The sequence below is a fragment of the Typopeltis vanoorti genome, chromosome 1, assembly GCF_054136105.1.
Source record: "Typopeltis vanoorti isolate ZY-2024b chromosome 1, IOZ_Tvanoo_1.0, whole genome shotgun sequence".
NCBI lineage: Eukaryota > Metazoa > Arthropoda > Arachnida > Uropygi > Thelyphonidae > Typopeltis > Typopeltis vanoorti.
In genome coordinates, this window is record NC_143549.1 from 63,021,618 (window position 1) to 63,036,751 (window position 15,134).

The 15,134-nt window shown below is 35.9% G+C and overlaps 1 protein-coding gene across 1 annotated transcript in view; it reads left to right on the forward strand.

Moving 5' to 3' along the window:
* Positions 1-15,134, forward strand: part of LOC150110033 (uncharacterized) — a 181,307-nt gene that overhangs the window by 15,976 nt on the left and 150,197 nt on the right. Inside the window, exon 2 of the mRNA XM_090397595.1 lies at positions 4,458-4,597. Coding sequence (XP_090253721.1) covers positions 4,458-4,597 — 140 coding nt within the window. The remainder of the gene's footprint in view (positions 1-4,457; positions 4,598-15,134) is intronic.

Below are 15,134 nucleotides of genomic sequence, written 5' to 3' on the forward strand. Positions count from 1 at the left end.
ACATGGCCCACTTAAATATCCAGATGTTTGTCAGTTATGGTGCAATTGCTAGTCAAATAGCAATAATAGTTCTCTTGAGAAAATTTAGATACTAGTTGTTAGGACAACCTATTAAAATAAGATCTGATCACCAGCCTCTGCCATTCCTAAGTACTATGAAGGATAAAAATCAACGTACAATTAGGTGGGCACTGGAACTGCAGGAATATAATATTGATGTGGCTTATGTTCCATGAAAAGAAAATATAGTAACTGACTACCTGTCTGTATCTCTAGAATCTGATGATAAATCATCTCAGAATAACCATTTGAATCAAGATGAAGAGAAGCCCAAAGTATATGTTATTTGTAAGATGAGTAAAGAACCTAGTTCACAGAAAACTAGACAGTACATTAAGTACTAGATAGTACAGAAGGTGTAAGTCTTTTGCTAGGAGATTTAATATTGTTAGATGATAAATCTAGTATTAAAAGAATAGGTAAATTAGGAAGGAAGTATCGGATCCATATAGAATTTTAGATCAACTTTCTCCTGTGAATTTTAGGATTCCAGATGTCAGAAATCCCAGTAAAATTGTAAATGCACATTCTGATAGGCTAAAAAGATACTTTTTAGGAAGTAGAAATTTAGTTATGTTAGGAGACAATACGAATAACATATTGAAACATGATTGTTTTCCCTGATACTAATTGTGCATCTTATTCACAATCAGGTAGCAGGAACGGGAATAGTTTCAAACCTCATAATTCAAATACCCAGCAAAGGAGAAAATTAAATTCTGGTAAAGCAAAACCTAATGCAAGAAATATCAGAAACCCCCAGTGTATATAATTCAGATAATGTACAATATAAGAGTGCTGATAATCAAAAAAGGACTCTAACATGGATGAAATAGTAGCAGAGTATCATAGATTAGTTAACTTACAATTAAATAAACCAGAAGAATGTGAAAATACCTCTAATTTAGTTAATGATAATAAAGAATCTCAGCCTGTAGAATTTGATTCTGATAGTGATGATTCTGTAAATTTAGAACATAATTCAAATAATTTAAGTGAAATATTTGAAAAGTACAGAAATGATGTAAATATAAGGAATTGAAAGATGTAAATTCCCAATTATCTCTACCATCAGATTATTCTGAAACTAGTACTCATTCAGAGAAAAATAATGATCCGTGTGTTGAGGCTTAAGTGCTGTGCAGAATTCATGTTAGAGGTTTAATGGAAATATTAACACTCTGAGAAAGGATTAAAACTAATTTTATCATCATCATCATCATCAAATTCCTGTCATGTACCCACAAGGGGTGTACAGGATATGATAGTACTACATGAAAAAATTATATCATTACTAACTTCCTATCTACAATTTTCCTCCAAATCAGTCTGTTACTTGTCAAGACTCCAACATTATCAGATCTTATATTTCTATCGTCTAAGGCACTTTGTACCGTATCAATCCACCTATATCTTGGTCTTCCTCTGGGTTGTTTTGCTAATCTTTCCTCGTCCATTCTGTGTAGGTGACCATAACACCTGAGATTAGCTCTACTAACGCATACCTGGATGCAGACAATGTCAAGTTCTTTCCTAATATCCTCGTTTTTAATATGATATTGCCATTGATGCCATCTGTTCACACCTCTAATCTTTCTCAGGACTCTCATATCTGCGGTCTCTAGTCTTTGGTCAAGTGTTTTACTTCTGACCCAGCTCTCAGATCCATAAGTTAAAACTGGTTTGAACACTGTCTTCTATACAGCTAATTTAGTGTTCCGACTAATTTCTCTCTTATTCCATATGAATTTATTCAATTGACTTCCCACCATACCAGCTTTGCTGATTCTGTTGTCTATTTCTATATTTAATTTACCATCTTCAGTAAAAATTGTGCCTAAGTAGCTGAAATCTTTTACTTGTTCCACAGTTTCTCCATTTAGAACACAGTTGACATTTTCAATGATTCTGCCTATTTTCATTGTCTTTGTCTTTTTATTGCTGACCTTCATACCATATCTATTACAACAGCTATTGAATTTAGTCAGAGAATCTTGCAGACTTGTAGTGGATTTATTTAGAAGTATAACATCATCTGCATAAAGCAAAGAGCTGACATTAACATCTCCAATCTTGATATCATGTTTAATACCACTTTCCTTCATAATGTGATCCATATAGATAATGAATAACAGAGGGGATAATGTACATCCTTGTCTCACACCAGATTTAAGATTAAACCATCTTCCTGTACTTCCTTCAATTCTAACTGCTGACTTACAACTCAAATAAAGACTAAGTATTGCTTGATATAATGCCCCATTGACACCATATAACTGCAGCGTATTGAATAGCTTCTCTCTTGGCACCTTATCATATGCCTTTTCCAAATCAACAAAACTTAAATACAGATCTTTGTTATATTCCCATGCTTTCTCGACTATTTGTCGTAAAGTGAAGATCTGAATCTGACAGCCTCTGTTTGGCCTGAATCCAGCTTGTTCTTCACCAAATTTTTCTTCCACAATTCTTTGAAACTGTAAAGCGGCTTAACATGAAGAGCTCAAGTTAAACATGTTTATAAAGTGGTGAAAGAAACTTTTAGGAAAGTTTCAAGATTTTTATGCCATGTCAAATGGAACTGCAAGAGGCAAGAGTATTATACTTCAGTGAGACAGGAGGAATAATATTTTATGCTACATAAAGGTGACAAGAAAGGATCCCATGGAAAGGAAGAAAAAAATTTTTATATTTGTGGAAAGAGTCTCACAAGGAAACTGACTGAACATTTTTGTTGTTGTGAAAATAAGGTGCTTAGTCTGGTAGACGTGATTAATTATATGTCAGACAATCCAATAATAGATGAGTCAGAGAAGTAATGATTTTAATATTTTTGGATAAAAAAATCTCTAAAGTGTAGATTTATTTTATAGAAGGCCTTGTATCCAGTTATTTTTGTAGTTATGTAATTTTATTTAAAATGTCTATATTTTTTTATTTAGTCTTAGTCAAGTGTGTAAATATTAAATACTTGGAGTAAAATCTCTTTATAGAGATGAAATAAAATAAACAATCTCTAAACAGCTTCGCTTAATGAGATATCAAGAGTTATGGGATAAATTGGAACTATTATACTGTTGCCATGACATAACAGGGTGAACAATTTGGGAATTCTTAGAAATGGCGTTAGATCCTAAACATCCAAATATAAATCCAAGTATCAACTTGTCTGAATACATCCTAGCCATTGTTAGTCAAATACATGTACTTGAATTTATAAACGTGCATAACGTATTGAACAATGCATTGCACAGTTAGAAACATTTTAAAAAAAACATCACTCTTCTATAACTACATAGTGGTTGTCACCTTTGTTATTCTTTACTTGTGTCTAGTTTGTGTATTTATACCTGAAGAAATCCTATGTAATTAAGATGAAACACGTTTTTAATTAAATAATTGTTACCATCTTATTCTGATTTTTTGTCTTATAAATTCTTACTTACATATAAGAACTCTGTGACTGTAAATTTATAATCTCCTAAGGATTTACAGTCTTTTCTGTAGTCTCCTTAGAACTTGTTAACTGGAAAAAAGGGATGATTGAGTTATGTAGTTTTATATAGTTCACCAGATGTATATTAAAGGGATGTTCCTAAAGTTAAAAAAAAAAAAAAAATGAGTGAATGGTAACACAGGAAATTTCTGAAAGTTGTATAAAAGTGTGATATGGTAAGTGAATATAATAAATTTAGTTTAATCCTTTATCGAAGTGTGTGCAAACAAAGTTAACGTCTGAAAGTATCTTCAGGACTGGGGTAAAGTAGTACAACACCGGGTAACTCCTTGCAAAGGTGGAGCAAGATACCAACACTCCTATCTCAGTATCTTCCATAATGCAAAACACATCTCCTTGCAGATATGTATAATGTTATGCATTAAGGGAAGGACCACTATACTGAGATAGGAGTGTTGGTAGCTTGCTCCACCTTTGCAAGGAGTTGCCCGTGTTGTACCACTTTACCCCAGTCCTGAAGATACTTTCAGGCACACTTGGATGAAGGATTAAACTAAATTTATTATAGTCTGACCAAGTGAAAAATAAACTTTCAACATGGTAAGTGAAGGATTATGAATTAGACATTTTTACTTGGAGAAGAGTGAGTAAACTGCATTATGTGTGTCGCACACACACTGTGTGCAAAGTTTGGTTTTAAGTGCTTACACACTGGACTGGTACTACAGCAGTAAAAAAGGTAATAATTATTATTAAAAAAAAAAAACAGAACTAAAATATAATCAACCAGCAACCCAAAGATTTTGCATCTTTGGGTTGCTGGTTGTCCTTTTCAGGTAGAAATGTAGATGCTCTAAACAAAGTTGCTGAAAAGTGTATAAAATTATTCATTTTTTAAATACTCATTAATAATGCATTAAATCAATCTGTATATTTACAGGAGCTTCATCTGGTATTGGTGCAGGAACTGCAACACATTTTGCATCTTTGGGTTGCAGGTTGTCCTTGTCAGGTAGAAATGTAGATGCTCTAAACAAAGTTGCTGAAAAGTGTATAAAAGCTGGTTTATCAGCTGACAAGGTAATAAGTTTAACTTTTCATTGATTTAAAAAAAAAAAAAAAAAAAATAGAAACCAGCTAAACTCGCCTATGACTTTTCAGTTTTTAAATTAAAAAAACATTTAAAACTTTATGCTATTTAATTTCAAATCAAAAATATCCTTTCTTCCCTTCAAGTGAGTTGTTTGAACACATTTGGCAATATCCAGTGGGATTTTTTTTTTTTTTTTTTTTTTTTTTTACATATAAAAAACAAAAGATGTTAAACTTCCTGTTTGTGTGAGGGGAATTGGTCACAAGCTGATGTACATTCCGTTTCATCAGTTGCTCTTGATGTATGGATATTTTGAAAATTTTCTGTTATACATTAGTTGATAAAATTTGCAAATCTTGTGATTTTTCCCTGTTTTTAATTTGGACAATGTCTGAAAGTTTAGGATTGCAGTAAAACAAATAAAAAAAAAAAAAGCAGAAGAAAGCCAATTGGCTCTCTGTTTAGCCTTTATTGATTATGAAAAAGCATTTTATTCCATCAAAGCACTCCAGAATCAGGGAGTTCCTGGAGAATATATGGACCTTCTCCAGGAAATATACCACACTGCAACAGAAACAATCCAACTTAACATGAGTAGCAATAAAATATCAATTGAAAAAGGTGTCTGACAAGGAGACTATCTATCATCCAAAATCTTTACAGCAGTCCTTCAAGAAATATTTAATAATATAAACTGGACAAACCTTGGTATACAAATTAATAACAGAAATTTAACACACCTAAGATATACAGATGATATCATAATTTTTGCAAACACTCCAGAAGACCTTAATATATTGATAGAAGACCTATATCATGAAAGCAGAAAAGTCGCTCTAAAAATAAACAGAGAAAAAAACTAAAACCATGTTTAATCATTTTGTAACACCAAAAAACATAATAATAGAAAACAATCTATTTATTCTATCAACTTTCCCAGAATGCATTCAGAAAATTGAAAAGCATTTTTCAAAACAATGATGTCCCACTCCATTTAAAAAGAAAGACATTTAACCAGTGTATACTTCCAGTCATTACATATGGTTGTGAAACTTGGTCTCTAACAAAAGCACCGGCAAATAAACTAGTAACAACTCAAAGAAAAATGGAGAGGTTGATGCTAGGCATCACATTAAAAGATAAGAAGTGAACACCTGGATAAGTAGCTAGACTCGTATCACTGACATCATTCTTCACCACAAGTGACTAAAATGGAAAAAGAGAAGATGAGCGATGGACCACCACACTAATGAACTGGATTCCGAAAGAAGAGAATGAGGCCAAGAACATTCTAAAAGAAGGCGGAGTCATGAATTGTCAAATTTTGTTGGGGACAATTGGTCAACCATTGCCAAGAACAGAGAAAGGTGGAAGGAACTGGAGGAGGCCTTCATCCAGCAATGGACAGAAAATGGTGGAAAAGAAGAAGATATAGCAGAGGTTAAAAAAAAAGAATTTTCTGTACCATTTTAAGTACTTATGTAATATTCAAATTATTCTGCCCTTTCAACTGCTTCCCTGTTTTTCTTTTATTCTATCACACAATGAGGGGGATGGGATTCATTATTAGCTGGTTGGTCTGTTTCCCTTTCATGTAATTTTCATGTCACTATCAGCATGAACACTTCCACTATTTTTACTATTATTATGATTCAGGCTTCCATGAAGTCGCAAGATTCATTGTGGAGGCCCATCCTAAAAAACACAGTCTATCATGATACTCCTTGAACCCACTACCTGTTCATGCTCTCCCACTCTATCAAGCAATGAATTCCACTGATCAACCACCCTCCATGCAAAAAAAACACTCCTCACCCTCTTGCTCGCACCTTCCTTTCATAACTTTCAGGGATGGCCCTTGTCCATGCTGCTTTTCCCTGTTCCATCAAATGAAAGAACTCCTGGGTGTCGACCCTGTAACTACCTCTCAACAGTTTAAATATCTCAATCATATCACCCCTCTTTCTATCTACCAAACTCTGTAGTCATTCAAATATTCAGCCTATCTTCATAACTAATATTGTACAGTCCTAATACAATGTTTGTTATCTGTCTCTGCATTCTTTCTGCAGTTAATTTGTCCCTTTCAAATCCTAGGGACCAAATTTGAGCACAATAGTATGGTCTGATCAGGGCTTTATACAATTGAATAGCAACTCTTATCACAGCAGTTCAGCATCCTTCTCAATATTGTAGCAATGCTTTGGGTTATTTTCACCACCTTTGCAATATGTTCCCTGAATTTCAGATTTCTATCATTCAGCATCCTCAGATCCCTTGCCTCCTCCACTTCCTCCAGTACAGTTTCTCCAACAGAATATGCAACCTTCCATCAATGTATCCCAAATTTCAAACTTTACATTTAGCTAAATCAAACTGATACCCCCATTCATTTGCCCAGCTGTCCAGTTTATTCAAATCCTCTTGCAGGCTATCACATTTGCACTATTACTAATAACTTTTCCCAGCTTCACATCTGCAGACAACTGAATATTCCCTGCAATCCATCAACAATATCATTGATATAAAAGTTAAACGTTTCATGTCCCAGCACTGAGCTCTATGAAATTCTCCACTTGTAACCTTCTGCCTCCTTGATACTGCTCTCCTATGCACAACTCTGATACCTATCAGGTAGCCAATCCTGAATCCAGTTCACTAACCTGACATCTAAACCCATGTGCTGTAACTTTAAATATCAGCTTATCATGAAGTGCCTTGTCAAATGCCTTTGTAAAATCCAAAAGGCAGAATATGCCGTTCCCTTATCAACTGCTGTTGTCACTTTATTATAAAAGGCAATCATATTACTAAAACAAGAGTGCCCATTAAAAAATACATGACTCTCACAGATAATATTACTCTCATCTGCCCAACATTGTAAATCACCCTCACTAATTTCTCCAAGATCTTAATAACTACTGATGAAATACAAACTGGTCTATCATTTGACACTTCCAGTCTGCTACCACCCTTATGCAATGGCACTATCTTACCCTCTTTCCACTGCTTGGGTACTTTTCCCATGGCTAGACTTTCATTGAAAGGCTAGGTGAATGGGGCTGTCGGTTCTTTGGCATATTCTTTCAAAACCCATGGCATAATCCCATCCTGTCCCATTACTTTATTGACACCGGAATACTCAGTATTTGAAATGCACTCTCTTCTTGCACTTCTAAACCTGGAACCTGCTCTATTGCTCTGGTATGAAAACCTACATCTTCAGGATGAAATACTCCAGTAAAGTGTTCATAAACAACTCCACTGTATCCTTTGCATCAGTCAGTCGCTCTGTTCTCATTTTTATCCAACAGTCATTCTTCCAGTCATTTCTCCTCCTACTGTCCACACGACAAAGGAATTCCTTTGGATTTTCTTTTTACTTTTCCAATTTACTTTCCTTACCATACCATACTAATCACATTTCTAACTTAAGTCATCTGCTTTCTGCCTCTCCCACCTCCTCATATCTCTTCCATAACCTCTTTTTTACCTGCAGTTCCCATTTGATATTGTTTGTCATCCACTTTACACCAAATTGTGTTCTCTTTTTCACTTGTATACAGCTTGCTATTGCTGCTCATAAATATTCTTTCACAAGTTCCCAAGCACTGATAACTTGCCCTTCCAATTCCTCCCTTTGTGTAATGCCCCATGTTGATATCTAAGATTATTATAATCACCTGCCTTATAATTTCACATACATTCGCATGTCTGTTCTTCCAAGTCGAAACTACATGCTCACTCTCTCTCCAACTGGGGGGGGGGGTATAGGTGCCATCTCAGTTATAATCAGCTGTTCTGATGCTATGACAAGATCTAAAACTCTTCAACCTCATATTCCTTCTACTACATGTTGCCTAAGACATTTGTCCTTCAAGAATTCCAGAAATTCTATTCCCTTACATGCAGTGTTCTCTTCCCAGTTTATAGTGGTGTAGTTAAAATCTCCCATAACAATCATCCTGCTTGCACTTGCCAAGCTCAACTGCCTAAACATCTGCTCTTCACCTCTATGCAAATTGGCTTGTAGCAACACCTCACTAAATATCATGTCTTGCCCACCCCTATCTCATTCCATATGGTTTCAAAACCATTAGTGCCATTTCCCTCCAAATCCTCCAATCTGAGAGGATATAAGTTATCTTATCATAACCAGTACTCCATCACTGTGTTTCCCCTTACTATCCTGTTGAAAAATGCTATACCCTGCTACTTCTATTCGTGTCAGTATACCATATTCCATCACCAACGTGTCAGAGATCCCAATAATTCATATTGGAGGTTTAATGGAATATTATCAGCACTGAGAAAGGATTAAAAACAATTTTAATACTTCCAATATTTTGTCTGTCACAGAGACATCTTCAGGGATTACAAAAAAACCTTTTGTAACACACACACACACACACACACACACACACACACACACACACACACACACACACACACACACACACACACACACACACACACACATTTAATACAATAGTGAGTGAAACTAAAGTCCTATCTCTGAGTGCAGATGTAGATTCAAAGAATAGTTTTTCTTTTTTGAATTTACTATGGTGGAGCATGGTGTTTTTTTTCCCAGGAGATCCTGTGGGTTGTATCCAAAACATGGTCTGCAAGGCCAGATTGACCATAATCGTGATTACAGATGACTTGTGTTCTTCTAGCCGGATTGTTGCTGATCTGCCTGTCCCATGGCCTTTGTCCAAAGTAAGCTAGTTTACAGGCACAAGGTACTCTATATACTCCAGGCACTGAGAGAGGAGGGAGCTGGTCTTTGGAATGGATAAGGGTAGCAAGTTTACAGTGGGGCTTAAAAGCTGTATGGAGGTTGTACTTTTTTTAATGATCTGGCTATTTTTTCTGATGTACCACGAATGTAAGGTATGGTGATGACATTTCTGAAGTTCTTCTGAAGAGATGGTTGGGGAATGGGGAAGGACTTGATTATTTTTTTAATTCTGTAGTCACTGTAGTCATTGGAAAGGAAGGTGTTGTGTATGTGTTTGAGTTCAGTCGAAAGGGCAGTTTCACTGGAACAAAGATTGTGGGCTCTATTGGTAAGTTTTATTAATACCATATTGCTGAGAGGGGTGGTGGTGGGAGAGTTTGTGAATGTATCTGCCTGTATGAGTAGGTTTTCTATATACAGAGAAAGAAAGGTTACCATTGGGAAGGCGTGTTACTAAGGTTTCTAGGAAAGGTAAACAATTGTTATTTTCCTTTTCCATCATCAACTGGATTCTTGGATGTAGACTATTGAGGTGATTGAGGAAGGAATTTAATGTGTCTGGGCCATGAGGCCAAATAGAGAACACATCATCTACATATCTTAGCCAGATAGAAGGTTTTAGAGGGGAAGAGTTTATGGCTTGTTTTTCAAAATTTCCCACGTAAAAATTGGCAAGAGGGGGGTGGGGTGGGGAACCCATGGCAGTTCCCTGTATCTGTCTGTAGATTTTGTTCTTCCAAGAAAAATAACCAGAGTAGATGGTAAAGGAAAAGAGCTCTAATATATCAGAAGGAAAAACATTTTTTAAGGGCGCTAAGATGTTAATTAGGGGAATATTGGTAAACAATGAGATGATGTCAAAACTGACCAATATGTCTGTATTTAAAGTAAGATTTTCAACTAAGCTTTTAAAGTGGGTAGAGTTTTTTACATAGAGGATGCATCACCTAGATAGGACTTTAGTTTCACTCACTATTGTATTATATTTGTGTGTGTGTGTGTGTGTGTGTGTGTGTGTGTGTGTGTGTGTGTGTGTGTGTGTGTGTGTGTTACAAAAGGTTTTTTGTAATCCTTGAAGATGTCTCTGTGACAGAGATGAAATATTGGAAGTATTAAAATTTGTTTTTAATCCTTTCTCAGTGCTGATAATATTCCATTAAACCTCCAGCATGAATTCTTCACAGCACTTAAGCCTCAACATACAGATCCCAATAATCTTTGAACAGGCTGATGCTGTCAGTGCCACAAAATCACCTCCTTTATTTTGGATACTCCTGGCATTAGTGTAATGAATCAAGGCATTGTTGTCACTGTTTCCATACCCATTATTATCCCCTCTAGACTCGACTGCCTTCAGCATTACCTGATGTATTCCCCCCTTCTCCCAAGCACCTGTTCCTACAAGAGGCCATCCCTGCTGGTTCTAGAACAATTGGAAGTAAACATTTTTGGTGTAGGAAAATTTGGCATAAACATTTACGGTACAAGACATTTTGCATTAATATTTGTAATAATCAATGGATGATAAAGGGTATTATAAAATCATTAAAAAGGCAAATTTTTATTAAGAGTGAAAGGAGTAATGAAGACGATAGAAGATGCAGTTGAAGAAACAATACCAGAAGAAGAGAAGATCAAGAAGAAATGGATTAGACAAGAAACACTGAAGTTAGTACAGGAGAAAAAGAATGTTGAAGATAAGAAGGGATACATCAGAACAAATAGAGGAGCAACATAGAAGAATGTGTAATGAGATGAAAAAGCAGTCAGAATGGATAAGATGCAATGATTAGAAGCCCAATGCAATAATATAAAACAGTACTTCTTGTGGATAGGCTTATACATGGGTAACACATGACTAGTAAATTATTTAAGGAATTTACAATGTATACTGGAATATTATTAAAAGAAACTTTAATGAATACTTCCTATATTTTGGCAATGTCACTTTGCCATCTTCATGGAAACATAACTATGACACGTGCACACAGGCACTACAAAAAGCAAATGAGGCAGAAGAGAGAAAACTAATATTGTTCCTTCAGAATAATGATGGTTGGGAATGAGTCATGGGAAAGTATGGTTTCAGAGAAAGAAATGAACGAGGTAAAAAGTTAGACTTTGATGTGGACCACGAGTTGATGATCTGTAATACAAGATTCCAGCAAAAGGAGTGTACAAAATGGACATGGCAATCAAATGATGGGAAAACCAAGAACATGATTGATATAATTAAAAGAAGATGATTACAGCAGTGCGAACTTTTCAAGGAGCAGATATAGACTCGGATCATAGTTTAGTGATTGCAAACATCAAGTTGAAATTAAAAAGAAAGTATAAACCCCATCATCATAAACGAAGAGATACAGCAAGAATAAGTGAAGCAGAAATAGGAAGAAGGTACAGAACAGTGTTAGAGGAGAAACAAAAGTGTGGACAAAGAAAAAAAATTCGAATCTAAGAGTGAAAGGAGTAATGAAGACAATAGAAGATGCAGTTGAAGAAACAGTACCAGAAGAAGAGAAGATCAAGAAGAAATGGATTAGACAAGAAACACTGAAGTTAGTACAGGAGAAAAAGAATGTTGAAGATAAGAAGGGATACATCAGAACAAATAGAAGAGCAACATAGAAGAATGTGTAATGAGGTGAAAAAAGCAGTCAGAATGGATAAGATACAATGATTAGAAGCCCAATGCAATAATATAAAACAGTACTTCTTGTGGATAGGCTTCGTCATGGGTAACACATGACTAGTAAATTATTTAAGGAATTTACAATGTATACTGGAATATTATTAAAAGAAACTTTAATGAATACTTCCTATATTTTGGCAATGTCACTTTGCCATCTTCATGGAAACATAACTATGACACGTGCACACAAGCACTACAAAAAGCAAATGAGGCAGAAGAGAGAAAACTAATGTTGTTCCTTAATAAATTTAGTTTAATCCTTTATCTAAGTGTGTGCAAACAAAGTTTGCACCTGAAAGTATCTTTAGAACTGGGGTAAAGTGGTACAACACCGGGCAACTCCTTGCAAAGATGGAGCAAGCTACCAACACTCCTATCTCAGTATTTCCCATAATGTAAAACACATCTCCTTGCAGATATGTATAATGTTATGCATTAAGGGAAGGGCCACTACCCAGACTAGTTTCAACCTTTATTGAGGTCTCTTCAGTGGGAGCCAGGCCCAAGTGGAGATGCCGGGCAGAAGCATTAGCAAGGTCATCTCCTCCTATAGGAGCTGCCAAACAGTGGGCTACCTTTTTATTAAATTACTCTGGATTTAGAGAAAGACGTTAAAAGTTTATTTTTCACTTGGTCAGACTATAATAAATTTAGTTTAATCCTTTATCCAAGTGTGTGCAAACAAAGTTTGCGCCTGAAAGTATCTTCAGGACTGGGGTAAAGTGGTACAACACCGGGCAACTCCATGCAAAGGTGGAGCAAGCTACCAACACTCCTATCTCAGTATAGTGGTCCTTCCCTTAATGCATAACATTATACATATCTGCAAGGAGATGTGTTTTGCATTATGGAAGATACTGAGATAGGAGTGTTGGTAGCTTGCTCCACCTTTGCAAGGAGTTGCCCGGTGTTGTACTACTTTACCCCAGTCCTCAAGATACTTTCAGACGCTAACTTTGTTTGCACACACTTGGATAAAGGATTAAACTAAATTTATTATAGTCTGACCAAGTGAAAAATAAACTTTTAATGTTGTTCCTAGAGTCCTAAAGGTGTCCCTTAGCAGGCTGTATTGGGTTGTCTTGGCTGTTGGGCTGAAGTTCTCATGATGCAGGCTTCCCAAATTTGGAGCAGTCTCATGCACCCAAATTTGTTGAGGTTTGAAAAGTTTTCTAGAGCTGAGGCTAATTCCATGAATAGTCTTTCATATTTAAATTTGCTGCGGTGTATTTGCATAGCTTTCTTCCAACGTATTCTGTGGCAAGTCAGAGCATGGTCTGCCAGACCAGAGTGGCTGTACTGCTGAAACCGAATGTAGCTTTGTGTTCTGAAATCCTCACATTTGTTGTCTTGCCTGTTTGGCCAAAGTAGGATAGTTTACAACTGCAAAGGACATGGTATATACCAGGTAGGTCTAGGGGAGGTGGTTGGTCTTTGGTGGAGCAGATAAGGATGCTAATTTTTTATATGGTTTGTAACAGGAAGTCAGGTCATAATTTTTTAAGATTTTGGATAACTTTTCAGAGGTACCCCGGATATAGGGAATGGTGATGGATTTAGTGTAATCTTTGTTATGAAGGGGAGGGGGGTTAAATCCTACTTTCGCCAAACAGGCAGGACAGCAAATGTCAGGATTTCAGAACACAAAGACTATATCTGCCATAGAATATAGTCTTTGTGTTTGTATTGGAAGAAAGCCACGTTAATACACCGTAGCAAATTTAAATAAATACGAAAGACTGTTCATGGAATCGGCCTCAGCTCTAAAAACCTTTCCAAACCTCAACAAATTTGCTTGCCTGAGACTGCCCCAAATTTGGGAAGCCTGCATCATGAGAACTTCAGCCCAACAGCCAGGACAACCCAATATAGCCTGCTAGGGAGGGGGGGGGGCACCTTTAGGGCTCTAGGAACAACATTAGTTTTCTCTCTTCTGCCTCATTTGCTTTTTGTAGTGCCTGTGTGCATGTGTCATAGTTATGTTCCCATGAAGATGGCAATGTGACATTGCTGAAATATAGGAAGTATTCATTAAAGTTTCTTTTAATAATATTCCAGTATACATTGTAAATTCCTTAAATAATTTACTAGTCATAGAACAGTACTATGGAGAGCATAAAACTAGGGAGATGTACAAAATGATTAGAACCATTAATAGAAGGTGGCAACCAAAACAGACCACAGTTAAAGATGAAAAAGGCAAAGTATTGATGAATAAAGATAAAATTAGACAGCAGTGGACAAGATACTGTAGTGAGTTATATGAAAAAAAAACTAGATTTAGATAGTGTCAGGAAACTCACTGAAGATTGGAAGCAGATATCACTACCAGGTAATGAGTATGATATGGACATTTTAAGAAGAGAGGTAGAAAAAGCAATAAGACAGCTAAAACACAACAAAATTCCTGGTAATGATAACATCACTGGAGAAATGATTAAATATGGTGGCAAAGGTATGGTTGCAGAAATGCACAAACTATGTAATATGGTATGGAAAGAAGGGAAAATGCCAGAGGAGTGGGTGAAATCGATATTAGTGACATTATACAAGAAAGGAAATAAGCTAGAATATAAAAATTATAGAACAGTTAGTTGCCTTGACAAGTCACCTTGATAAAGTGGTGATGACAATATTGGGCTAAAGATTGAGAACACAGGAAGCATACCTTGCGGATGAGCAAGCAGGATTTACGAAAGATAGAACTACAATTCAACAGATTTTGACAACGCGTTAATAGCAGAAAAAGCTAGGAGAAAAAAACATATATATTTGCTTTGTTGATTTTCAGAAGTCATTTGACAGTATTGACCAGAAAGTGACATTAACATGCTAGAATCCTATGGAACTGATAGAAAACTAATAGCTATATTAAAAGATATTTATCAGAATGCAGTTGCAGCAGTTAGAATAGGTGATGATTTGGGGAAATGGTTTACAACGAGACAGGATTCCCCTGTCTAATACCTTCTTAAACCAAGAGACAGAGGAACCCAATATGCCCAAGCATTTTCATTGCACATTTAGAAAGAGCAATGGATAAAATGAAGGAAGATGCAAAAGGAATATCAGTGCATGAGATGAG